Source organism: Sorex fumeus, unplaced genomic scaffold (genome assembly GCF_029834395.1).
Source record: "Sorex fumeus unplaced genomic scaffold, SorFum_2.1 ptg000019l, whole genome shotgun sequence".
Classification (NCBI taxonomy): Eukaryota; Metazoa; Chordata; class Mammalia; order Eulipotyphla; family Soricidae; genus Sorex; species Sorex fumeus.
The window spans coordinates 13,360,185-13,385,172 of NW_026606076.1; the positions used below are offsets into that span (position 1 = coordinate 13,360,185).

At 61.9% G+C, this 24,988-nt stretch overlaps 2 protein-coding genes across 2 annotated transcripts; both read right to left on the bottom strand.

Moving 5' to 3' along the window:
• Positions 1-4,066: 4,066 nt before the first annotated feature.
• Positions 4,067-6,179, bottom strand: TBXA2R (thromboxane A2 receptor). The gene is made up of 2 exons (XM_056113294.1): positions 5,394-6,179; positions 4,067-4,312 (listed from the first exon to the last, which is right to left on the bottom strand). The coding sequence occupies exons 1-2, from the start codon at positions 6,177-6,179 to the stop codon at positions 4,067-4,069; spliced, it is 1,032 nt and encodes a 343-aa protein (XP_055969269.1).
• Positions 6,180-16,611: 10,432 nt separating this feature from the next.
• Positions 16,612-24,893, bottom strand: CACTIN (cactin, spliceosome C complex subunit). Its single transcript, XM_056112883.1, is given in 11 exon segments — positions 16,612-17,509; positions 17,748-18,028; positions 18,136-18,258; positions 18,357-18,430; positions 18,432-18,550; positions 19,461-19,575; positions 19,680-19,842; positions 20,108-20,253; positions 20,486-20,581; positions 21,822-22,296; positions 24,572-24,893. Coding segments are annotated over 11 exon segments (2,388 nt in total). The 5' UTR covers positions 24,877-24,893; the 3' UTR covers positions 16,612-17,018.
• Positions 24,894-24,988: the final 95 nt, after the last annotated feature.

Sequence of the window (24,988 nt, forward strand, 5' to 3'; positions counted from 1 at the left end):
CCCAGCCCAGCCCTGGCCCACAGCCCTCAGGGGCCAATGCCCAGCCTGGCACTCCGGCCCCCTTTGTTCTTCGGCCCAGCGCTGCTGTCACATCTGTGTCCCCGATTCAGGGCCCTTCTGGAACTCCATCCCACTCTGCAGCCAGGCCGGACTCCAGGGCTCAGGCATCCAGGGAGCCCAGCGCTCCCAGCACCCAGCCACAGTCAGACTCTGGCGCGCCTGCGGCCTGGCTGAGTCTCAGGGCTCCTTCGGACGCTCCTGCCAGTTTCCGAAATCCACTCCGTCCTGGAGCCCAGACGAGTGCTCACATCCCAGCCAGCTCCCAGACCTCCACAGCGGGCCCTGGGTCTGAGGACAGACGCCACCCAGGGCCCCCGCCCTGCTCAGAGGCGGCCCCAAACCCTCCCGGGGTGCTTGGTCCCGATCTCCAGTCCCAGGCCACAGCCCAATGCGACTCTGGTCCCCGGCCAGAGCCAGGCAAGCCAAGCAAGCATGAGATGCAGCTTGTTCCTAAAGCCGAGGGCAGCTCCCAAGGGCAGCCCAGCGCGAGCATGCGGGGGGCCGGCTCGGAGCCCGCCCTGAGCCCTGGCAGCCCGCCAGGGTCTGGGTTGCGGCTCAGCTCTGAGATGCTGATCCGACCAGGAATTCAACCGAGTGCCGGGACCCAGCTCAGCTCTGGGATCAAGGCCAGCGGCTCCGCCAGGCTCCACCCTGAGACACAGCCCCGCCCCGGGGCCCAGCCCAGTACCAGGATCCAGACGCACCTCGAAACCCGCAGCGTTGCTGGACCCCCAGGCAGCTCCGTGTTTCAGATCAGTGCCAGGGTCCAAGCCGGCCCTGGAGCCCAGCTTAGCGTTGAGGCGCGCCCCGGCCGCCCTGAGGCCCTGCCCTGGCCCCCCAATCTGCCCGTGTCTCACCCCCAGCCCAGCTCCAGCACCCAGCCTGATTCTAGAAAGGGACCCCGTTCACAGACGGCTGGCCTGGACCTCAGCTCCTCCCCTGCACCCCAATTCCCCTCCCCAGCCCTCAGCCCCGGGGGGACCCTGGTCCCCAGCAGAGAATCCGGGTCGCAGCACCGTGATCTGACAATGCACGGACCCCAGGCCAGTCTCCCAGCTCCCCATCTGGGCCCTCAGCCTCAGACCCCCACAGCCCCCCTAAAGCCAGCTCTGTCCCCCAAGCCCCAGCTGGGACCCCAGAAGCCCCCAGCAGCTTCCTCTGTCATCCTTACTTCTGGCCGGAAGGCATCCCTCCTGCGCCCCCAGATCCCAGAACCCCCAATGCAGGGACCTGCACCCCCCCACAGGGGGCCATAGTTTGGGGCCATGTGACCCCATGTTCCCTCCTGCAGCTGGTAACCTCATTCCCCCCTAGAGTGGCAGAATGGAAACAGGAGTTTGGTTCCCCGGACCTGGCTCCGGGCCCTGTAAGCTGATCTATGGAGGTGGGGGGACGGGGGCGGGGTATGGAAGAAGGGGTGGGCTTTCTCATGCACCTGTAGGGCTTGCTGGCAATAAAGGCACCTGCCACCGACTTCCTGGGTGTTGCTTTGGGGGGCACTGAGCGGGAGGGTGGTGTGGAGGCGCTGGCAGGCTGCTCACGCCTGACCTGCTGTGTGCCCTGCTGAGCGTGAGTGGCCCTTGGACCCTCGCTACAAAGCAGCTTCATGAACTCTGACATGCCGGCCTCCGCCATAGCACAGCGGGGAGGGTGCTCGCCTAGCACGCGGTCGACCCAGGTTCAATCCTTGGCTTCCTATAGGGACCCCTAAACCTTGACAGGGGTGATTCCTGAACACAGAGCCAGGACTCAGCCCAGAGCACCCCCCCCCGAAAAAGGAAAAGAGAAGGAAAATTGAGACACCCCAATTGGCCCACATGCCCGATCAGCTTTATTGAGCGGCTGGGGGTTGGGGGGTGGGGTGGGGCGCTGTTCCCACAGTGGAGCATGCACAGCCTGCTCAAGGTCACCCCAAGGTCACAGGGTCTCAAGCCCAGGAGATGGGCCTGAAAAGATATTTGGATCTGAGAGGGGTCAGAGAGGGGGTTATCCAGGACTGGAGGGAGGCACGTCATACTGAGTGCCCACCAGGAGTGGTCCCTGAGTGCAGAGCCAGGTGTCAGCCCTGAGCACTGCCAGTGTGGCCCAAAATTTAAAAAAACAAAAGGGGGGCTGGAGTGATAGCACAGAGGGTTGGGCATTTGCCTTGCACGCGGCCTGACCCGTGTTCGATTCCCAGCATCCCGTATAGTCCCTCAAGCATAGCCAGGAGTAATTCCTGAGTGCATGAACCAGGAATAGCCCCTGTGCATCGCTGGGTGTGACCCAAAAAAGCAAAAAAATAAATAAATGAATAAATAAATAAGCTTCATATAAAAAAGGGGAGTATCCTGCACATTCACGGTTCTTTTTCTTTGTTGCTTTTGTTTTGGGGTCACACCTTGTGGTGTACAGGTGGCTCCCAGCGGTACTGGCAGGGATGAGACTTGGGGTTCCTGTCCACACAACCAGTGGGATTGTTTCCCCGACTTTCACATTCAACTTCCTCAGACTGAGCTTTCTTTGGTCAGAATTTTCATTATTCTAATTTTTATATTTTATTTTATTTATTTTTTTGCTTTTTGGGTCACACCCAGTGATGCACAGGGGTTACTCCTGGCTCCGCACTCAGGAGTTACTCCTGGTGGTGCTCAGGGGACCACATGGGATGCTGGGAATCGAGCCCGGATCGGCTGCGTGCAAGGCAAACGCCCTACCCACTGTGCTATCTCTCCAGCCCCTATTCTAATTTTTAAAGAAAAATTCGGGGGACTTTTTTTTCCCCTTCTGCAGCCATCGCTGGAGTGGTAACTGAGCTGAGACAGAAGTACAATGTGCGATCCATGCCCACCTGGAAGGACGATGAGGGTCAGGTTGTGAGAAGACACTACAAAGGTCAGCAAATTGGCAAAGTATTCCAGGTTTACAGAAAGAAATATGCCATCTACATTGAACGAGTCCAGTGGGAGAATGCAAATGGCCCAACCATCCATGTGGGCATTCACCCCAGTAAGCTGGTTATCACCAGACTAAAACTGGACAAAGATCGCAAAAAGGTCCTTGACCGCAAAGCCAAGTCTCACCAAGGAAAAGGGCAAATAGAAGGAAGGAACACTTGAGAAGATGCAGGAATAAAGTTATATACAACTTGATGAAAAACTGTAAAATGAGGGGCCTGGAGCGATAGCACAGCAGGCAGGGTGTTTGGCTTGCACATGGCCCACCCGGGTTTGATTCCCAGCATCCCACATGGTCCCACGAGCACTGCCAGGAGTTAATTCCTGAATGCTTGAGCCAGGAGTAATCCCTGTGCATCGCTGGGTGTGACCCAAAAAGAAAAAAAAACTGTAAAATGAAAATTAAAAAAAAAAAGAAAAATTGGGAGGAGCCAGAGAGATAGTACAGCAGGGAGGGTCTTGATTTGCATTCGGATGGCCTGGGTCCCCGCCCCCTCCCCAAGTCTGCCAGGAGTGATCCCTGAGGGCAGAGGCAGGAGTAACCCCTGAGCACTGAGCACCCCAAACAAATAAACAAAGAAAAAAAAGTGGCAGTCCCACCGGGCAGTACTCAGGGCTTCCTCCTGGCTCTGCACTCAGGGGTGACTCCTGGCATGGGTGGGGGACAGGAGTCAGGTCAGCCACTTGCAAGGCGAGAGCCCTCCCAGCTGTCCTATCTCTCTACCCCCTAGGGTTGAAATTTTCCAGGGGACCCCCTGACCTCCAGTGAATAGGACCCATTCAGGCTCAAAGGGAGCCCCCCTCTTTTTTGAGGATTTCTAGAAACTTCTCATTCTCTGCGTCTAAATCTCGTTTCTCAACACCCCCAACCCTCCGTTCCTGGGGTTTCGCTGGGGTTCCCGAAGAGGAAGCGACGTTGGAAAGGAGGGAACGGATCTGGGAAGAGTTTGGGGTCCCCCGGGGCTCAGGGAGGTGCAGAGCCCGCGTCCGTCCTTCGCTCGGGAGCTCCCGAGGGGACCTTGGTGCATGAGCGCGCTGGGTCCCGCGGGTGCGCTCGGGGCGCCCCGGCCCTACGGTCCCCGGCCCCGGGGCGACAGCTGTGGCTGCAGGGACAGAGCGCGCGCCCGGGCGCTGGCGCGCGGGTGTAGACGCCGCAGCACGGCGCGTCGGAACAGGATGTACACCCAGGGGTCCAGGATCTGGTTCCACGTGGCCACGCGCAGGTAGATGAGCAGCTGCTTCTCGGTGGCCCGCGACAGCTGCCCGCTGGGGCTCATAGCCGGCGGGGTCTGCAGCACCGTCTGCGCGATGAACACCTGCGAGCGGGGACAGAGTGAGGGGGGCGGGTCCGCACCCTCCCACCCCCGCCCCGCCGCGGCCCGGCTCGCACCCCGGGCACTGCGCTGGCGCAGGGGTCGGTGGGGACGCAGCTGCCCAGCCCCAGCTGAGCTGAGCGACCCCGCGGGCACGCCAGCTTCGGCCACTTCTATTTGGCAAACCATTATTTTTTCCGTTTTTGGGGTCACTCACACCTGGGGTTACTCCTGGCTCTGGGCTCAGGGACCCCTCCTTAGCGGGGTTTGTGAGGATTTTTTTTTCTTTTTGGGCCACACCCGGCGATGCACAGGGGTTAACTCCTGGTTCTGCACTCAGGAATTACTCCTGGCAGTGCTTGGGGGACCCTATGGGATGCTGGGAATCGAACCCGGGTCAGCGGTATGCAAGACAAACGCCATACCTGCTGTGCTATCACTTCAGCCCCATTTGGGAGGATTTTAAGGGGTGCCAGAATCAATCCCGGGTGGCTTTGTGCAAGGTAAATGCCCTCCCTGCTGCACTATGGCTCTGATCTCTCCCTTTACCAAAAAAAAAAAAATTTTTTTGGAGGGGGCGGGAGGGTCTGTTTCTTTTGGGGCCACAGCTGACAGTGCTCAGAGCTTACTCCTGGCTCTGTGATCAGGCATTATTCCTGGCAATGCCCAGGGGGCCATCATGGAATGCTGGAGATGGAACCAGAGTCAGCTGCATGTAAGGCAAGCCCACTACCCGCTCTACTACCTGTCTAACTCTGGGTTATAGGACTTTTATGTTTTGTGATGCCGGAGATGATGCCCTGAACTTCATGCCTGCCAGGCAAATGTTCTACATCTCAGCTATGCCCTCGGCCACCAGAAAATGATTCCGTGATTCTGCCTAGAAGGCCCGTGTTACTTTGGCCAATAGGAAAACTCCTATTCAACCTGCAAAGCTCCAGCTTCAATACCCTTCTGGAAAAATCTCCAAAAGACCCCAGGTAGACCCTTGGAGCCGCTTCCCAGGATGCTGAACCTGCTCATTCACCAGGCCGACCAGTGTCCCCAGCAGGCACCCTCCCCCCTCGCCCCACTGGCCACTCACCAGCAGCGGCATCCAACAGATACTGGCCACAACCATGATGCCCGTGAGCTGAACCATCATCTCCACCTCGCAGTCCCGAGGGCGCTGCTGGGCGGCTTCCTGCCCGTGGTAGACGTGGCACAGAGTGGCCACGCTGATGGTGTTGAGCAGGAACGACAGTCCCACCGAGAGGCTACCCAGGAAGACGAAGAGCAGCCCGAAGGCCACGTCCCCGGGCTCGGGCCCAAGCGTGAGGAAACACCAGGATCCGGGGAACTGCACGGTGTAGCGCCCCACGCCCAGCAGCGGCAGCAGACCCAGCGCCAGCGCCGTGGCCCACACCAGGCCCACGGTGCCCCAGGCGCGGCGCTGGGAGCCCAGGGCGGGCCGCGAGAAGGGCCGGGTGATGCCCAGGTAACGCTCCGAAGCCATGGTGGCGCCCAAGAGCAGCGGGCAGAGCCCAAAGAAGACCATGACGACGCCCATGAAGCGGCAGAGTCGGCAGTGGGGGTCCACGGCCTGCCAGTCGAAGAGGACAGCGTGCTGGGACACCACGATGGCCCCGGTGACCAGCAGCCCCAAGAAGTCGGTGAGCACTAAGCCGCAGAGGAAGGTGAGGAAGGAGGAGCGAGGGTAGGAGCTGCCTTGCCGCGCGCCCGCCAGCACCTTCAGGGCCAGCAGGTTGGAGGCCATGCCCACGAGGCAGAAGGAGGCGGCGAACCAGGGCGAGGCGATGAGGCGCCGCTCTGCCAGCGTGATGTTGGTTGGCCGGAAGCAAGACCCCAGAGCACTGTTGTTGAGGCTCATGGCATCAGCGTGGGGCGTGGGGGCGGGTCAGCACCACATTCGGTGGAGGCTGTGGGTGGGGTAGGCCGGCCGGCCCAGGCTCAGGCACACCTGCAGGAAGGGAGAGAGGCACGCGGGTGATCTGTTTGGTATACCCGAGTCTGATGCCTCCCATCAAACTCCTAGGCAACCCTCAGGGCCCCAGCCCAAATACCCACTCCACGCAGAAGCCTGGCTTGATGTACTCGTAAGTCTCACCGTAGCTGGAAGAAGAGAGAACTCCAGGGGCTGATCACACGCTTTGATTTCCCTGAATGTGGTACTGCTGGATGTGGCCCTGAAACCAAATTAACAATAGTCACTGTCACTGTCACTGTCCTCCCGTTGTTCATCGATTTGCTCCAGTGGGCCCAGTAACGTCTCCATTGTGACACTTGTTACTGGGTCTGGCATATCAAATACGTCATGGGGAGCTTGCCAGGCTTTGCCGTGCGGGCAAGATACTCTCCGTAGCTGGCCGAGCTCTCCAAGACGGGCGGAGGAATCGAACTTGTGTCGGCCATGTTGCTGCTTGCAACGCAAATGCCCTACCCGCTGTGCTATTGCTCCAGCCCATTAATAATAGTAATAACAAAAATGTCTCAGCACAGCTAAGTCTGTAGGCTCAGCAACCTGCATTCAGGGGGAGGGACCAGGACAAAGTCCTCTGGGGCTCCCTCAGGAACACAGGAAATATTGAGTATCAGAGAGATCCTACTTTTGTTTTTTGGCTTTTTGTGTCACACCTGTCGATGCTCAGGGGTTACTCCTGGCCCTGCACTCAGGAATTACTCCTGGCGGTGTTCAGGGGGACCATATAGGATGTTGAGAATCAAACCCGGGTTGGCCGGTGTACGGCAAACACCCTACCCGCTGTGCTATTGCTCCAGCCCCGAAATCCTAGCTTTTTCGTAGGTGTTTGGACCACACCCAGTGGGTGCTCAGGAGACCCTCTGTGAGACTGGGGATCAAACCAGGGCCGGCTGAGAGCGAGGCAAGCACCTTAACCCCGTCTCTTGGGCCAGTGAGAAACCCCAGGTTCGAACTCCAGCCCTGGCGTGTCGCATGTGCCCCAACAGTCATGAGAGCGAGAGGTCTTTGAAGGTGTCCCCTGGAAAGGGGTGGGGACAGTGTCCCAACCAGCCCCAAAGGCACTTCTCGTAAATGCTCAGACTCGGAGCTGTACCCTCTGCCTAGCATCACTGGTTTTTTTTTTTTTTGGCTTTTTGGGTCAAAGCCTGCAATGTTCAGGAGTTACTCCCGACTTTGAGCTCAGAAATCACTCCTGGTGGTGCTCGGGGGACCCTATGGGATGCTGGGGATCAAATCCAGGCCAGCCGTGTGCAAGACAAACACCCTACCCACTGTCCTATGGCTCTGTCCCCTTGGTATCACTTTTGGACTAAGAAACCCAGGGCTAAGGACAGGGCTCTGAGACCACTGCATCCGCAGAAACACGGAGTTCCTCAAACACCACCGAGGCACAACCCCTGAGCACTGAGCTGCGAGCAGCCCCCAAGCACCAAAACAAACCCAAACAGAGAAGGAAAGAGAAGAAAAGTTCTTAGACAGCCTGCCCCGTTCTGGGAACCCGAGTCTGTCCGCATTGGGAACCCGAAAGAGTCTATACCCACTGGTTCCCTAGGGAGCGGATATAATGGGCAGCGCGGGCAGCGGGTGCCACTGTAGCCACACCGGACCCTGGCACCGTGACATGAATGTAACACGGAGCCCAGAGACAAGGAAGCTGATCAGGTAGAAATCCAGGGGCTGAAGCCATATAGGACAGTGGGAGGGTGCTTGCCTTGCATGTGGCCTGCCTGGGTTTGATCCAGCACTCCACAGGGTTCCCTGAGCACTGCTAAGGAGTTATCCCTGAGTGCAGAGCCAGGAGTCAGCCCTGAGCACTGCCCAAAAGCAATAACAAAAAAAAAAAAAAATCAAACAAAATAGACAAACAAAAAAGAAGGGACGGAGTTGGTCCCAGTATGTGGCTCCATCATATAGCTTCTGGGATATTTATTTATTTATTTATTTTTGGTGTTTTGGGGTCATATCTGGAGATGACTGCACTCAGGAATTACACGCGGTCCTACTGCTTCAACCCTTTGTGTGTGTGTGTGTGTGTGTGTGTGTGTGTTTCTTTTGGGTCACACCCGGCGATGCACAGGGGTTACTCCTGGCTCACGCACTCAGGAATTCCTCCTGGCGGTGCTCGGGGGAGCCTATGGGATGCTGGGAATTGAACCCGAGTCGGCCGCGTGCAAGGCAAACGCCCTCTCCGCTGTGCTATCGCTCCAGCCCCTGTGTGTGAGGTTGATCCCGGCAGGTTATAGTTGCCCCAAACATCCTGTACGAGCAGCCGCCCCTGAGCTCTGCCGGCTGTTGACCCCAAAGGAACACAGAAGAGAGAAGGCGTAGAACTTGTTAAAAATAAAAGCCACCCAGGCGTGAATCCCGGTAACGCAGCAGGCCCCTCCACCCAGGGTTCCCCTTCTCGCCCGGGGCTAAGATGGGAAGGCTGAATGGGCTGACCGGGCGGATGCTTTCTTAGCCCACTGACTGTCCCTGCCTTTCCCTGCCTGCTGGTCTGCTGCGGGCCTGGTCGGCGTCCCTGGCTCCTTTTCCATCCAGCTTCATCAATTATCCAGCTCCCGACAGCTACCCTGAGCGCAGGGCCCGCCAGCACCGGGTCCATGGGGGTGGGGCCCACAAAAGGGCCCCGGAAATAGGCTCTGGAGGGGTGTGGCCTGAGCGCTGTGGGTGGGGCAAGGACAGTGTGTGGTTGGGGAATGGGGCAGAGCCTGCGCTATATAGATGGGGCCTTTGAAGTGTGTGGGGCCAGAGCAGAGCAGTGTGGGTGGGAAGTAGGGCGGGGCCTGGACTGTATGGGTGGGGCTTGTAAGTGTGGGGGCGGGACCTGAGCCGTGTGGGTGGGACAAAGACAGTGTGTGGGTGGAGAATGGGGCGGGGCCTGGACTATTTGGGCGGGGTCTTGTGAGTGTGTGGGCAGGGCGTGAGCAGTGTGGGTGAGGAAGTAGCCGGGGCTTGGACTGCATGGGTGGGGCTTGTAGTTGTGGGGGTGGGGTCTGAGTTGTGTGGGTGGGGAGTAGGGCGGGGCCTGGACTATATGGGTGGGGCTTTGCCGGTGTGTGGGAGGGGCCTGAGCTGTGTCCGTGGGGCAAGGACTGTGTGTGGGTGCAGAATGGGGCTGAGATTAGTAAGTGTGTGGGCGTGGCCTGAAGTGTGGGCGGAGTAAGGACAGTGTGTGGATGAGGCTGGGGCAGGGCTTGGACTACATGGGCGGGGGCTTGTAGGTGTGGGGGCGGGGCCTGAGCTGTGTGGGTGGGGCAAAGACCGCGTGTGGGTGGAGAATGGGGCGGGGCATGGATTGTATCTATGGGAAGGGCGGGGCTCTTGACCCTCATTCCACTCCAGGCAAGGCTAGATTCTCTGCAGACCCAGATTCAACCTATACTCCGATTCCTCCTGGGAGCTAGTGCTCCCTCCCTCAGGGAGCTGGTACCTCCTGTTTATGAGCCTTCGAGACACTGGCCGTGCCTCTCCCGAAACGGTGCACAGTCTGGGAACAAACCTGTGGTCTGGAACCCTTGGTGGGAGTTTTGGAAACTGCTGTGACTCTCCCCGGCCTCGGTTGGCGCATTCCCAGGTTAACCTGAGTGGCCCGGGCCAAGCCCTGCCCCGGCCAGCCTCATCCCTGCCTCAGGGGTCAGGAAGTTCAAGGGTCCGGAAGCAGGACAGCGTGAGGCCCTTGGGGACTCCAGCTCCCTCCCTGTGGCCGCTGGGAGGTGTGGGGCCCAGATTCCCACGAGAGAGTGGCTGAAAGAACACATGCTGCAGGGTGCGGTCAAAGCAGGGAGGTCTGGACTTGAAGGCCCTCAGTTCTGGAACCCAGAGGGCCCAAGAGTCTAGAAGAATTTATGAGAGTGAGGTTGCTGGGCAGAAATGCAGGTACTCTGGGGCTGGAGCAATAGCACAGCGGATAGGGTGTTTGCCTTGCACACGGCCAACCCGGGTTCGATTCCCAGCATCCCATCCGGTCCCCTGAGCACCGCCAGGAGGAATTCCTGAGTGCAGAGCCAGGAGTAATCCCTGAGCATCGCTGGGTGTGACCCAAAAAGGAAAAAAAAAAAAGAAAGAAAAGAAAAAAAAAGAAATGCGGGTACCCAGGGTGAAACTGGAGAGGGGTGTCCGTTACATGTTTGCTTAAAGAAGGGCGCTTTCTAGGGGGGGCACTGGGCGATTCTATTTTCTGAAAAGCGGATGGTGGGCCAAAATTAGAGAAGCCCCTGACCCGAGGCTATGGTGCAGAGCCCTGATGGGGATTTGACAGGAACTTGGGCCCGGAAGGCTCCATCCAGGCTCCTGGCCCCTTTCCCAGGGACAGGGAGGGCACTTCACCAGCTCCCACTGACCAGGAGGCCCCAAGTCAGGGGGGCCCCCATGCTGGAATGCGATCTGCATTCCCAAGCCCCACGCCCCTCCTCTGTGGTGTTCCCCCCTCCCCATCAGCTGCAGCCCTGTCCCCTTCCTGGTCCCCTCTCTCTGTTGCAGCCCTCCACTCATCTCCCTTCTGCTCAGCAGCCCTCAGCCTCACTGGCCTCAGACAGGCCCCCCAGTCCTGGACCGCTGGGGACAACCCCTGTGGCACCCCCCTCTGAGAAGTGGGGGCTTGCTAGGCCCCCAGCTCCTGCCGTTCTAACTCTGCTCCAGCGCCGGCAGCCAGGGGGCAGCTCTGAGGCGCCAGGGCATCTTCCTGGGTCCCCACATTTGCGTCAGGCTGTGATGGCCCTCTGGGCACTGCATGCCCAGTCTGGCCACCCTATCAACGGGGATGCCCCACCCCCGGCCTGTGGAGTGATACAGGGCTATGCAGGCCCGTTTCCGGAACGTTTCCTGTTGTGACGCTGTGGGTGGAGCAGGCACCTGCGGAGGGGGTGGGGGGCAGACAACGCCCCAGTCCCCAGGCCCTTGAGCCTCAGTGTCCTCATCTGGGGGCGTCCCCTCGTCTTGTGGGACCACAGGGCTGGAGGCACATGGGGCTGGTGTGAGGAGTCGCACCATGCTGCTGAGAGAGCACCACACTCACATACACACACACCTGACAGAGCCAGACATACACCCACGTGACACAGACGTACCACATAACCATAAACCCACTAAGCATACAACCACACACACACGCCTGACACACAGCCAGACACACACCCATGTGATGCAGATGTACTATATAACCACTGACCCATTATACATACAACCACACACACACACCTGACACACACCACAGACACACAATCCACGTGACACAAACATACCACACACAACACACATGCCTGACATAGTCACAGACGCACAACCCAGGTGACACAAACACACCACACAACCAGAAACCCACTATGTATGCAAGACACACACACCTGACACACAAACCGTGAGACACAAATGCGCCACGTAACCACATAACCACCGTAATACACTCAACACACATCAGATACACAGACATACAATCCACGTGACATAAATGTGCCACAAAACCACAAAACCAACTATACATACAATCCCACAGGCATACAACCCATACAACCCACCTGCACAAACCTACTACAAAACACACACTGCCCCCGCCTGATAACCAGACAGAAAACCCACCTGACACACAACCAGCTACACAAACAACCCCCCAACACACAAACTAAACACACATCCAACTTCACACACAACCACACACACAACCCACCAGACAGACACACAGCCAGCTACACAACATCTTGCCCAACACACAACCAGGCAGACACACACAACCCACCCGACACAACCAGAAGCAACCTACCAGGCCTCCAAACCACATCGTTGGACACACACCCCACCACACACCCCAGCAGAGACACAACAACCCATCAGGCATAACCATCTGACGCACACAGATGACACCACCAATCAGGCCACAGGCTCGCAGCGATGCAGAGAAAATGGGAGAGACACACGGATACAGACGCAGCAAACAACACGCAGACTCGGCTGCAGGCGTACAGGGACCCACCGCCCAGCACACGTGCACCGACGCCTGGGCGCCAACTGCACAGACAGACGCCAACACCCAGGGGAGCGGCCCTTGCAGAGCGTAGCGGCCCGCGGGGACCCGGGGACCCCCAGCTCATCCCAGGGCCCCCTCGGGTTCAGCCCTGGAAAGGGGGAGCAGCACCGCAGGACCTTGTCACCGCCAGCGCGTGACTGTAGGACCCGCACTGGGTGCACCTGCGCTGTCGGCCTCGCCCTACACCTGGGCGCGACACGTGTCCTCACCTGGCGAAGACTGAGGTCGCGGGAACTCCCGGGAGGGGGGCCGTGCGGGGAAACTGAGTCTCGTCGGGGTGGGGCGGCCGCAGGAGGCTCCGGGCGGGGCGCGGCCGCGTCTCGGCGGGCGCCGGCGGGAGCGAGGCTGGCGGGGTCCGCGGGGGCCGGGGCCGTGCGGCGGCGCGCCCCGTCCGTCTGTCCGTCGGTCTGTCTCCGGGTCTGGCCAGCCCGGGCTGGCCGCGCGCTCCGCCCACCCCGCCCCTGCGCCCCGCCCCGCGGCGGGGCCCGGCGCCTGTGGGGTTCCAGGGCGCCCCCAGCCCCGGGGACCCTGCGCGCGCGGCCACCGGGGCCGGAAGCCCGTGGGCAGGGGCGTCCCCAGCCGCGCTCGGCACCGTCGGGGCGGTCCCCGGGGGCGGGGTCAGGGTGGGGGGCCCGGGCTCCCCGCGGGCGCCCTGGCGCCGGCGGGGTCCCGAACCGAGGTGCCGCATCCCGCCGGCTGAGCGCCGAGGCTGGGTGGGGGGCGCGCGCCGATCCCGAGGGTGCCCAGGGCCCAGAAAGGCTTTTCCGGTGAGGTGGGACGCGTGGGTGAGGGGCGCAGAGGGGTGAGAACCGAGGCTGGAGGCGACTGGGGGACCCCCGAGGGAGCCTTCAGTGGGGGTGGGATACAGGGGGGATGAAAGGGAGGTGGGGGCCCTCACACTCCTGCTTCCCGACCCCACCCGCCCGCGGGGTTGGAGGCAATCCAGGTCCTGGAACAGTCTGGCAGGAGCTGGGGTTGCTGGCCCCTGCAGACACCATGGGTGTTCTCTCCTTTCTTTTCTTTCTTTTCTTTTGCTTTTTGGGTCCCACCCGGCGATGCACAGGGGTTACTGCTGGCTCCTGCACTCAGGAATTACTCCTGGCGGTGCTTGGGGGACCCTATGGGGTGCCGGGGATTGAACCGGGTTGGCCTTGTGCAAGGCAAATGCCCTCCCAGCTGTGCTATCGCTCCAGCCCCTTTTCTCTTTTTTCTTTCTCTTCCTTTCTTTCCCACTCCTCGCTGTGCTCAGGGCTTTAGTCCTGCCTGACTCTGCATTGAGGGGTCACTCCTGGAAGTGCTCAGAGGCCCATATGGGGTACTGGGGATCAAACCGAGGTCAGCTGCGTGCAAGGCAGGCGCCCTACCTCCTTGCTCTTTCTTTCCTCTCTCTGTCTCTGTCTCTCTCTCTTCTCTCCTTTTACACCTGGCAGTGCTCAGGACTTCCTCCTGACTCTGCACTGAGGAATCACTCCTGGTGGGGTTCAGGGGACTCTAGGGGGCACTGGGGATCAAACTTGGGCTGGCCACATTCAAGGCAAACGCCCTCCCTGCTGTCCTTCCTGTCCAGGCCAACCACGGTCTCTGACAAAGCCAGGCGCTCAAGTCCCCAAAGGTGTAAATACAAGGGGGGTGGGGGGGTGGGCAGTGGGCAAAGGTCCCGGGGCTGGACCTGAGGGGGAGGTTTCTGGGGGCGAGCTGCACTTCCTGCCTGGGGTGCAAGTGGGCGATGGGGTCCACGTGTGCAGACTTCGTGCTCTGACTTGGTGACACACACACACAGGCCCGAGGACCGGGAGCAGCCTGCAGCCCATTCCCAGAGTCTCCGAGTGGGGGTGAGCTGGGCCCCGCCTCCAGTATCCGGGAGCCATTTGGGCCATTCGATGTGCTCCACATCCTCCATCCTTCCGGCCTGAAAGCGCCAGCCTCAACCCAGCCACCCTGGGCCCTGCCAGGGCCCCTCCCCTCTTCCATTCCATTGTCTTGACTCTCCCAGCCTCTATCCTACCTTCTCTTCCTGGCCAAGGAGTCTGTCTCCCCGGCTCCCAGGCCCCAGCCAGAGCCCCCCTCGAAGAACCCCCTCTTCTAGAAAGACCTCCATCCCCGCTCTCCCCAGCCAACAGCCCCACCCTCCAGGGTTCCTCCAGTCTGGGCACGGCCAGCCTGAGTCAGGCAGATCTGGGTCAGAGGAAATGGCCAACACCACCTAGAGGAGCGCAGAAGGAGCCTCGAGAAGAGGGCAGGGGAACTAGGGCTTTGTGGGATGAAGAGGAGTTCCCCATTTCAGGGACAGGCTACGTAAATCTTTGCAGGTGAGAGGGCCTGCAGCTTTGCCGGGAGCAGATGCAGCTCCCCAAGGCCAGCAGTGTGGGGGGAAGAGAATGTGGGACTGGGCTCCAGAGGCAGCCCTGAGAGATGCTTGGGCGGGGTGGGGAGGAGTGTTTGTTTGCTCCTGCTTCCTCTGGCCCAGATAAGGAGTGTCCTTTGGGGAGAGCGGGGCAGAGGGTGTGCATTTCATGGGGGTCTTGCTGTGACGCTGGGAGGCACGGGGCAGCTCGGAGCCCGGGGGAGGGTTGGGGGTGGCGGTGCGCCACAGATGGTCGGAGCAGAGGTCAAGCTCAGGATGCGCCCCCCATGGCTGTGGCTTCCGGTGGGGGCCCGCCAGAGTCGTTATTCTTAGCCCTGGACATGGCTACCGGCAGGAAGAGGCAGAGATGGGAGTGGTGGCAGCTTATGGGGTGAACTTGGAGCCAGGGCAGGGAGTCATGCCTGTTTACGCACCTGCTGGGTCCTCACTGCCCCCCATGCCCCTCTAGCCCTGGCCCACCTCCTGCCTTTTATCTTCCCCTGTCTCCTCTTTTTGTCCCCTTGTCCCCTCCTGCCAGGGCCAGGAGTGCCCCAGGGAGACTCCCTGCCTGACCCTGGGACCCAGTGAGCTTTTTATTTGGGGGGATGGTTGGGTCACACCCAGGTGCCAGGGTCCCTATGGTATGCCAGGGATGGAGCCCATGCAAGGCAAGCGCCCTCCCCGCTGTCCCATTGCTCGGGTCCCTCTGTCTGCTGATTTGGGTCAGGAGCACCTGACCCCCCTTTCCACACTTCAGAGAGAGAGGGCATGGGTCTAGGGGGCTCTCGGGCCTAGTAGGGAAACTGAGGCTGGAGAGCCCGGGTCTAATCCTGACTGCAGGTATGAATCTTGTGAGCCGACCCCAGGAGGAACCAAGCTCTGGGCCAGAAAATGCTTCTGGATCCCAGGCACGATGCAATACTGCCAATCTAATTGCTCAGGCACTCAGCAATCAACCAGTGATGTCTGTCTGGCATGGGTGTGGCTCAGGGTAGCGGGTATGTACACCAGCCTGCATCACCCAGCATATATCCACCCCAGTGTGCTTGACACACACACACACACACACACAGAGCCTGGCTGGGCCTCAGCAGGGGTCTGCGCACCACATCAGGGCCAAATTGTTGGGGTGTGGGGACCGTTCCAGGAACCATGAGGAATGAACAGCCCCTCCTCCCCCCGCCTGGGCAAGAGAACCCCACAGGAGGCCAGCAGCCACCTTGGGAGCTGTCGCCCTTACGCGTGTGCTTGCTGGGGCCCATGGGTGACATATTTTGTTTTGGGGTCATATCCGGAGAAACTCCGGGTTCACTCCTGGTGGGGCTCTGGGGACCCAGGGATCACACCCTGGTTGGCTGCGTGGAAGGCAGCGCCCTCCCCCGGCTGTGCCATTGCTCTGGCCGGCTATTGCGGTCCTCGTACATGACTTTCTTGGGGCCAACCCGGGTTCGATCTGACACTTCACAGCTCCAGAGTCTACTGCCAGGAATGATCCCTGAGTACTGGGCGTGGCCCCCAAACCAAAACCCAAAGGAAACCTCAACCAAAAAGCACCCTCAAGGGCTGGAGCGATAGCAGTGGGTAGGGCATTTGCCTTGCACACGGACGGCCTGGATTCAATTCCCAGCACCCCATAGGGTCCTCCGAGCACTGCTAGGAATAATTCCTGAGTGCACGAGCCAGGAGTAACCCTTGTGCGTCACCGGGTATGACACCCCCGCAAAAAGAAAGCACCCTCAAAAGCCTGAACTAAAAAAGGCTTGGCTGTGATTCCCGCCAGCAGCCACCCACAGGGACACCTGGCTGGTCGCGACTGTCTCCCGAGCATTTCCGAGATCCTCCAGTTACCTCAAAATAAAACGTTTATTAAAAAACCATGCACTCTTGCCATAGAACAATGAAATGAAAATAAGATTTTTTTTTCTCCACCTAGAAAAGTCGTTAGAGCGAGAAGTGCAGATGTCCTGGGGAGTGCCGGGGGTGGGGGTGGGGGCCCCGGGCCCAGGCTGTGGTGACGCAGGAGGTTTCCAGAATCCCAAGTCAAGAGAGTCAGTGCCGAAGGCTGCGGGGGGCACCCTGGAAGGCAGCTGACCCAACGTGGGGGGCTCCCTGGAGGCCCCGGACCCAGCAGGGTGGGGGAGGGTTTGGCGCCCACCTTGCTAGCCACCGAGGCCACTAGAGGCTCTTGGCTTTTGCCCTGATGGGGGGATGATGATGGGACCAAGGTGGGGTAATCGGTGGGACTGAGTGCCCATAATCTTCTGGAAGGTGCAGAGCAGGAGGAGGGGGTGGGCCCTCAGGCTGCTGCTGGCTGCTCTGATCTTGGCGGTCTGAAGGCCACGAGTCCCTGGATGGGGCCGCGTCAACGGCGGTAGCGGTAGCGCTTGAAGTGAAACCAGAGCTGGAAGATGCCGTTGGCGAACTGGCAGCGGAAGCCGTGGCGGTGCGAGTATTCCCACTCGCGGCTGACGATCTTAAAGGCGATGTCCTCGTAGGGCGGCCCCGCGTGGAAGCGCAGCGTGGCGAAGTCCCGGTTGTCGGCGCAGGCCTCCAGGAAGTACTCGGGCGTGGAGCGCTTGTCGATGAGGTCGGGGTAGAAGATGTTGAACTTGTAGCCCTGCACGATCTTGGGCGGCGGGTTGTCGAAGTCGTAGTGCGTCTGGTTGTACTTGTTCCACTCGAAGCCCGTGTGCACGCGGTTGAAGAAGCGCGGCTTGCGCGGCCGGTACTTGTCGGCCCACAGGTAGGCCTTGCCCGTCAGCGGCATCTCCACGCTGAACTGCGCCTCGTCCTGCCCCATGCCCTCCTTGGCCCGCCGGAAGAAGATGTCCTCGGCGCTCTCGCTGGCGTCACCTGAAGGGGGTGGGCATTAGCTGGGGCCCTGGCCCCTCTCGCCCATCAGAAGAGGCCGACAAGAGCACCTGCATCCTGCGGGCCGCTGGGCTCAGAAGGGGTGGGGGCGGGGGGCGGGATGGGAGGAATGAGGGTGGGAGGGGTGAGGAGAGGAGCGGCGGGATGGGGCAAAGAGGGGGGCTGGGGGGACCGGGGCGCTGGGGGGGAGGGGCGAGGAGGGGAGGGCGGTGCCGCGCACCTGTGACCTGCAGCTGCTGGCGGGACAGCTGCAGGCGCTGCAGGTCCTCGTGCGGCTCCAGCACGTGGGCGTCCAGGGGCAGCTCGTGCGCGGTCAGCAGCCGGGGGCTGTACTTGCCGGCGTCGTAGTCGTCCAGGCTCTGCTGGATCAGGTCCTCCTCCATGAGCACGGCCTCCCCGTCCGCCTCGCCCTCGGCTGGTGCGGTGCCGTCGGCCTCCGCCTCCGCGGGTGCGCCGTCCGAGGGCCCGGGGGGCGTGGGGGCCGGCTCTTCGGGGTCCAGGCTGCGGGCGGGGCGGGCACACAGGGTGAGTTGGTGGCAGGGGAGGGGGGGCACCCCGGAGGGTGCCCCGGAGGCGGCGGGCTGAGGCAGGTGGGGGGCGGGGCCTACCTGGGGCTGGGGGACGGGGGCTCCTGCTTGAGGATGGGGAAGAGGGGCTCGCTCTCCACGCCCTGCTCCTGCTTCAGCTTGTACAGCTTCTGCCGCAGCACATCCTGGTGCCGCTCACGCAGCCTGCGGGGCGGCCAGAAGGTCACTCCAGCGTCTCGGGCGCCGCCCCGCCCCGCCCCACCTCGCCCCTGCCCTGCCAGGCCCGGGGCGCGGGCGCTCACCGGGCACGGGCCATGTGCGCGCGCAGCTGCTGCAGGAGGCTCTCCCAGTAGCCCATGTCCAGGTTGGGGCCCCCCCGCGCGGATCTTGCCCTCGATGCCCTGGAAGATGACCCGCAGCTGGCTGTAGGTCTTCCCCTTGAACACCGACTGCACGTCCGAGCTGACCGAGGCGTTCACGCCCTCCCGCCGCTCCCCTGCAGAGGGTGGAGGGGCGCACAACGGTCCCTGCCAGGCCCGCCCCGCGCTGGCCTCCCGGGCAGCCCGTCCAGCACGGGGGCGTCTTGATCCCTCCTGGTATAAGCAGCCCTACCCCTCCGGACCAGCCTCTGCGCGCAGGGCCTGCCCCGCCTGGCACCCCCGGGAAGCCCTTCCTGAGGGCGCACTGCCCTTGCCCTTCCGGGGCTTTCAGCTGGTCTCCCGCTCTGGGCAGTGTGGGCAGCAGTCACCTCCTGGATCCAAGAGCGCCTGTCCCAGCCCCGCGGCCGGGAGGCTGCCCACAGACAGGGTGGAGGACACGCACCCCACAGCACCCCACCCCCCCTGCATCCCAGCATCCAGAAACTTCCCCTTCAAGGGGCACCTGCCGGGGTGTAGCCTGGACTGGGTGCCTGGTGGGCTGGGCACAGTCGCCCCCCCAGGCCAGCCCCCTGGGAGTGACCCAGGCCTACACGGAGGGGGCCCCCACCTCCCTCAGGTCTCTTGGGTGCTTGAGTCATCCGTGCCCCACGGCTCTGCCAAGAACATGCAGATGGGCAGTTCCGACCCAGTGAGCAGGAGGAGGGGGGTTCCCCCGGTTCCCCCGGGAAACCTCAACCCAGCCCGAACCCTGGGGTGCGGCTCCCTAAGGCGGCACCCTCATCACAGCAGGAAGCCACTGCTTCTGCTGCCCCCTAGTGGCGGCTCCATGGCGCTGGGAGCGCAGCGGAGACCCCAGATGGGGGACATGAGGCAGTGGGCGGGGCCTCGGCACTGGGTGCTCCTGTGGCGCATGCCTGGGGTGTCTCGGCCCCCTGGCCTGGCCCTTGCCCCCCCCCACGGCGGTATCTGATCCCACCCCCCCCCGCTGCCCCCCCATAACCTGGCCCCTTGCCCCCTGGCAGTTACCTGGCCCCTTGCCCGAGGCCTCGAGCTTGCGGAGCTTGGAGATCTCGTCCTCCGTGATGATGGTCATGTCCCGCCAGAAGTCGGCGTTCTTGCCCTGCTCCAGCTCCATGTACACCTGCGGGGCAGGCGGGTGAGGGCCCGGGGGACACAGGCAGGGGAGGAGAGGGGCCGCGGGGTCAGGCGGGTGCGGGCCCGGGGTCCGGCCGCCGCGGGCAGCACCTGAATGTCCTCCAGCAGGTCCTCCATGTCGGCCACCGTCAGCCCGTTGAGGAAGCTGTACGGCTCGTGCATCTCCACCGCCAGGTCGTCGTCCTCGGCGCTGATGTACTTGGCCAGGAGGTCGATGGGTTTGGCGCGCCCGTCTCGGATGCGGATTTTGGAGCTGTGGGAGAGAGAGTTGGGGGTTGGGGGTGAGCATCAGCAGTGCGCGCCCACCCTCAGATGAAAGCATCAGCATGAGCAGGGTGCCTGGGCAGGCTTCCTGGAAGAGGCAACACTGGGAAGCCGCGCTGGGCAAGGTGTGCAGGAGGGTGGTGGCAGGAAACTCAGGGGGCAGGCAGGCGAGGAAGGGACTGGGGCCTCCTGGGAAGACGGGACGCCCGCCCCCGCCCCCCCCCCCCCCCCCAGGCAGGGCAGGGCCGCCGCACCGCAGCTTGGCCTGCTGGAGGTGGAAGCTGTCCTCCTGCTCCTCCCACGTCTTGAAGTGCTCGGCCTCCTTCTCCCGCTGCAGCAGCTCCAGCTCCTGCTCGCGCATGGCCTTCTCCCGCTCCCTCTCCAGCCGCAGCTGCTTCACCTGGGCACGCACACCCGCTCAGGCCGGGGTCCCCGGGGGACGAGGGCGCAAGAGGGGCTGCAGGGATGCCCGAGGTGCAGACCGGGTAAACGGCTGGGAACCCTGAGCCTGGACCCAGCCGTGCCTGAAGCCACACCCATGGACCTCCCACAGCTGCAGCAAGGGGGAGCCTGCCCTGGGGACCCTGGGAAGGCAGGCCGCCGGCCGTGTGGGGTGCGGCCCGGAAGCCCACCTTCTGCAGCTCCAGCCGATTGTCTTCCTGGATCCTCTTGTTCCGCTCCTTCAGCTCCTTCTCCTCCAGGTGGCTGATTCCCTTCTTCTCCAGGGCCTGGGGGGATGGGACGAGCACACGCTGCGCAGGGGCCTCCCGCCTGCGTCGCGGGGCCCCTGGCATTGTGAGAGCACCCCCTAGTCCCTTTGGGGAGGCCCCACATCTGAGCTTGTCTACCACATGGCACTGGGCCTGAGAAGCTGGGGCAGTGTGTGGGCACGTAGGGTGCTCAGAGCTCACCCCTCAGCCCTTCTCACACACACACACACACACACACACACACACAGCCTTGAGGGGGGTGGGTAGCAGCAGGGCAGCGAGTGGGGCGTTTGACAGGCTGGATTTCTGACAGCCAGCATGCCCCATGCTGGCTCCTTGCCCCAGTGCTCCCGGGTGTCATCTGTGCCCTGGAGAATCTCTCTGCAGTGCTCTTCCACCCTGAGACAGTGATGGTGATGTAGAAAAGAAAGCCTGGGGTGCAGAGACAGGTAGGAGACAACAGGGACGTGGGGAGCAGGTGCGGGCACCGAGGCCGGGCTGTTAGGGGTGCAGCTGCAGCTGAGGCTGCCAGCAAGCCTGAGGAAGGGTCCTGGGCTGCAGACTGGGGGATCCTGGTGCTCCCTGCTCAGGGCCCCTACAGAATCAACTGTGCTGTGCCCCCAGCACGGATGCGAGCTCATGGCTGGTTTGGAGGTAAAACCTGCCTGGAATTCTGCAGTTTATTTCTGGGCCACAGCCAGGGCTGACGTCTGGCTCTGCGCTCAGGGGACTCTATGGGATGCCGTACTTTGAACTGGGTTGCTCGCATGCACAGTAACCCCCTCTCGCTGTGCCATGGCTCTGACCCCATAGGTCACCTAGTACCCGCTGTAGGGCGCATTCCCATGGGGCTCGGGGCTGCGGGCACCGACCCAGGAGGACTAGTTGGGGGGCGGGGCAGCCTGGCCCAGGCAGGGATCAAATCTGGGGTCTCTGCCCAAACAAACTCAGCCGACGCTAAAGCCCGAGCCCAGGCTTCCTGGCAGAGGAAGACGCCATCCCCCACCCGTAGGCGGACACCAGAAGTTCTTGGTTGGTCTGGCGCTGGGGACCCCAGATGCATCCTGCAGTGCTCTGGGTCATCTCCTCATGAACTGTTCGGTTGGGGGTGGGGTGGGGCTGCACTGCTCGAGGCCACTCTCCGCTGAGCCCACGGACCTCGCCAGGCACCGTAGTAGCCTCTGCCTGCAGCCCTGCCCTGCAGGCCCCACCCCACAGGCCCCGCCCACAAGCCACACCCGCGCAGGCCCCGCCCCACCTTGTTCCAGATGAAGGTGCCCAGCAGGTTGTTGTCTCCGAAGGGGTTGTCGGTGTTGGTGTAGCCCATGTACTCCTCCCCCCAGCCCATCTTCTCGCGCTTCTTGCGCTCCTTGGCGTCCTTCTTGGCCAGCCTGCGCGCGCGCTTCTCCTCGGGCGTCTCGAACGCCTTCATCAGCTCCTCCTGCTGCTTGCGCTCCTCCCGCAGCCGCAGCCGCTCCTGCAGGGCCCGCTGCCGGCTCAGCGCCGCCGCCTCACGCGGGCTGGGGGAGCCGCTGGGGGACGCCGAGCTGGACGCCGAGGAGGACCCCGGAGACCACGAGTGTGCCCGGCGCCGCCGCCGCCGCCGCCCCCCGCGCCGGCGCTGCAGCCGCGGCTCCTCGTCGGAGGCCACATCCGAGGAGCGGTCCAGGGAGCGCCGCGGGCTGCGGCTCTGTCGGCCACGGCCCCGCCACTGCTCGTCCTCCGACTCCGACCTGCAGGACACGCGGCAGCCGGTCACAGGGAGGTAGCCGGACGGCGCTGCACGCACGGGGGGGAGGCGGGGACGTGCGAGGCGGGAGAGAGGGGGTCCAGCCAGGAATGGGGAGAGTAGGGTGGCCGGGTGGGGCAGGCAGGGGTGTCCGGGTGGGTTCCAGAAGAAGCTGCTGATTGAGCAGGGCCATCAGCATGGGGCAGGGAGGAAGCCTGTGGGCAGACACTACAGCAAGCACAGTGCAAGGATGACAGAACCCCTGAATGCTCCAGGAAGCTACCGGTTCTCTTCTAAGCCCCCTCCTCCTGATGAAGATCACACCTCCTCCCCCAAATCAGGCCTAAAACTGGACCATGCGATGTAATCCAAATCAAAAGGCGACAGGCTGTCCCTCACTTTTAGGAACAGGCCAAGAGCTGGGGGGAGGCCTGGTTCTATTTCCCGCATCAATTATAGTTCCCGGAGCACTGCCAGGGGTCACTCCTAAGCATAGTGCCAGGAACATTCCCGGACTCCAGCGGGGTGTGGCCCCCCAACCACTGCCAACCCAAACAATAGTGACCTTGTAGAGAACTTCAATTCACAATTACTCTGGCAACAATAAACTGGACTGTCAACTAATTGGAGTAACCCTCCTTACTTCCGGTGGAGACTGACCCTACCCTGCGGCCCTCAGGGCTGACCTCGGGGCTCCTGTCAGCAGAGACTCAGCCCAGTGGTCCCCAAACTCCTCCTACAGGGCTGAAGGCTGCTGACCCCACTGAGCACGAGAAGCAAACTCCCTGTGCAAAGGGCCAGTCCCTTTGCATTCCCTGGTGCTGGGACAGTCACCTGTGACAGTGGTGGAGAAGCTTCAAGATGGCCCTGGACAGCACTTCAACAGGTAGGCACAGCCGTGTCCCCAGTGGAAGACGGAAACGGAGGGCAGCACGCCTACCCTCACCCTGTGTCCCCCACTATACAGCAGTGATCAGGCCCAGGGCAGAGACAACAGGCTGCTACAGCTCCCTGGACCACGGCAGGGGCCTTGTCCCAAGCAATGAGCAGGGCCAGAGAGGACCCCAATATGACAAAGAAACCCTTCACTTGGGGCAGCAGCGATAGTCCAGAGGGGAGGGCCTTGCTTTGTATGTGGTTGACCTGGGTCCAATCCCTGGCACCCCCAAGAACTACCAGGTGTGATCCCTGAGCAGAGCCAGGAGTAAGCCCTGGGCATCACTGGGTGTGGCCCCCCAAACAAAATAACAACTATAACAACACGTCATAAGAAACTGCGGGACTGGAGTGATAGCACAGCGGGTAGGGCATTTGCCTCGCATGTGGCCGACCCAGGTTCGATTCCCGGGATCCCATAGGGTCCCCGGAGCACCGCCAGGAGTAATTACTGAGTGCATGAGCCTGGAGTAACCGCTGTGCATCGCTGGGTGTGACCCCCCTCAAAAAAAAAATAGAAATATCTGACTGCCATCATTCAAAATAGTGAAACATGGATTTCACATAGGTCCACCCCCTCATTTAAAAAGGGGAAAACCTGGGGCTGGAGAGAAAGAACAGCGGGTACAGCGTGTGCCTGTCCCGTCTAAGCTGGGTTTGATCCCTGGAAATCCATAGGGTCCCTCAAACCTCGCCAGAAGTGACTCCTAAGTGCAGAGCCAGGAGTAAACCGGAGCACGGTGGGGTGTGGCCCCCAAACAAAAAGTGGAAACTCTTCTGGGTTCCCACCTGTACTTGGCTGAACCCTGATCTCAGCATCTCCACTTTATTTGTTCGGGTTTTCCTGGGGGGGTGTTTGGAGACTACTCCTGGATTAATACTGGGGAACAGTGCGGGGAGGAGAGAAGCACCCGGCAGAGCTGACCCTGGGTGCTGCTGGAAGTGGCCTCGAAGCCAAACCAAACCTCTGCCTCTTCCAGCTCTGATTGGCAAGACTGGCGCCGCTCCGGGGGTCCCTGGCGCTGTCCCCGCCACCCTCCAGCCAGACCATCTCCTCGTGTCCTGCTCAAAGTGCGAGCCGGAGAAGTTGGGCGAAGTTTAGTCCGGCCCGGTCACTCCCGGGACTCTCCGCGTCACGGACCAAGCCTCTCTCGCGGGACGGCACACCTGCGTTCCCATCGCTTCTCCGACCGCGTCTACACATCCCCGAGTCTCCCGCCTTCCCCGGGCGCTCCTGGCGACGTCCTCCGGCCCAGACAGCTCCCCCAAGAAGGTCTCCCGGACTTCACCAAGAGGGTCTCGACTCCCCGGACGGAGAAACCCGTCGCGGCAGAGTCCCATACCTGCGCTCCGGGCTCTGTCGCCGCCGCCGGCGCCTCCCTTCGTTGTCCCGGCGCCGCCGGCTTCGCCGCCCATGGCTTCCGCTCCGGCTCCGGCTCCGGCTCCGACTCGCGCTGCGGCTCCGCTGTCTTCGGCTCCTGCGACCCACCGACCGCGATCGCGAGCGTGTGTCGCGACCCATCGGCTGGGAAGCGGGCGGCGACGGCGGGGGCAGCGACGCCGACTCGATTGTCCGGGGCCTGTGCCGGGGGCCTTCCTCGCCCGCGGCGCGCGTCGGGCTGCCCAGCTCGTGCCTGAACCGGGACATCGGAACCCATCCTGCCGCCCGCTGCCTCGCCGAGTCCGGCGTCTCGTGACCCCTTACTGCCCGCAAACATGACCCGCAGGGAGGACGCCGGTTGGACTGGCGGCCTCGGTTG

What these genes read in the sequence shown, in the direction of transcription:
- TBXA2R (XM_056113294.1), bottom strand. Translation starts at nt 6,179, where the DNA reads ATGAGCCTCAACAACAGTGCTCTGGGGTCTTGCTTCCGGCCAACCAAC. An exon ending in TCTGTTGGATGCCGCTGCTG is followed by an intron (nt 4,313 to 5,393) that starts GTGAGTGGCCAG and finishes CCCCGCTCGCAG; the next exon opens with GTGTTCATCGCGCAGACGGT.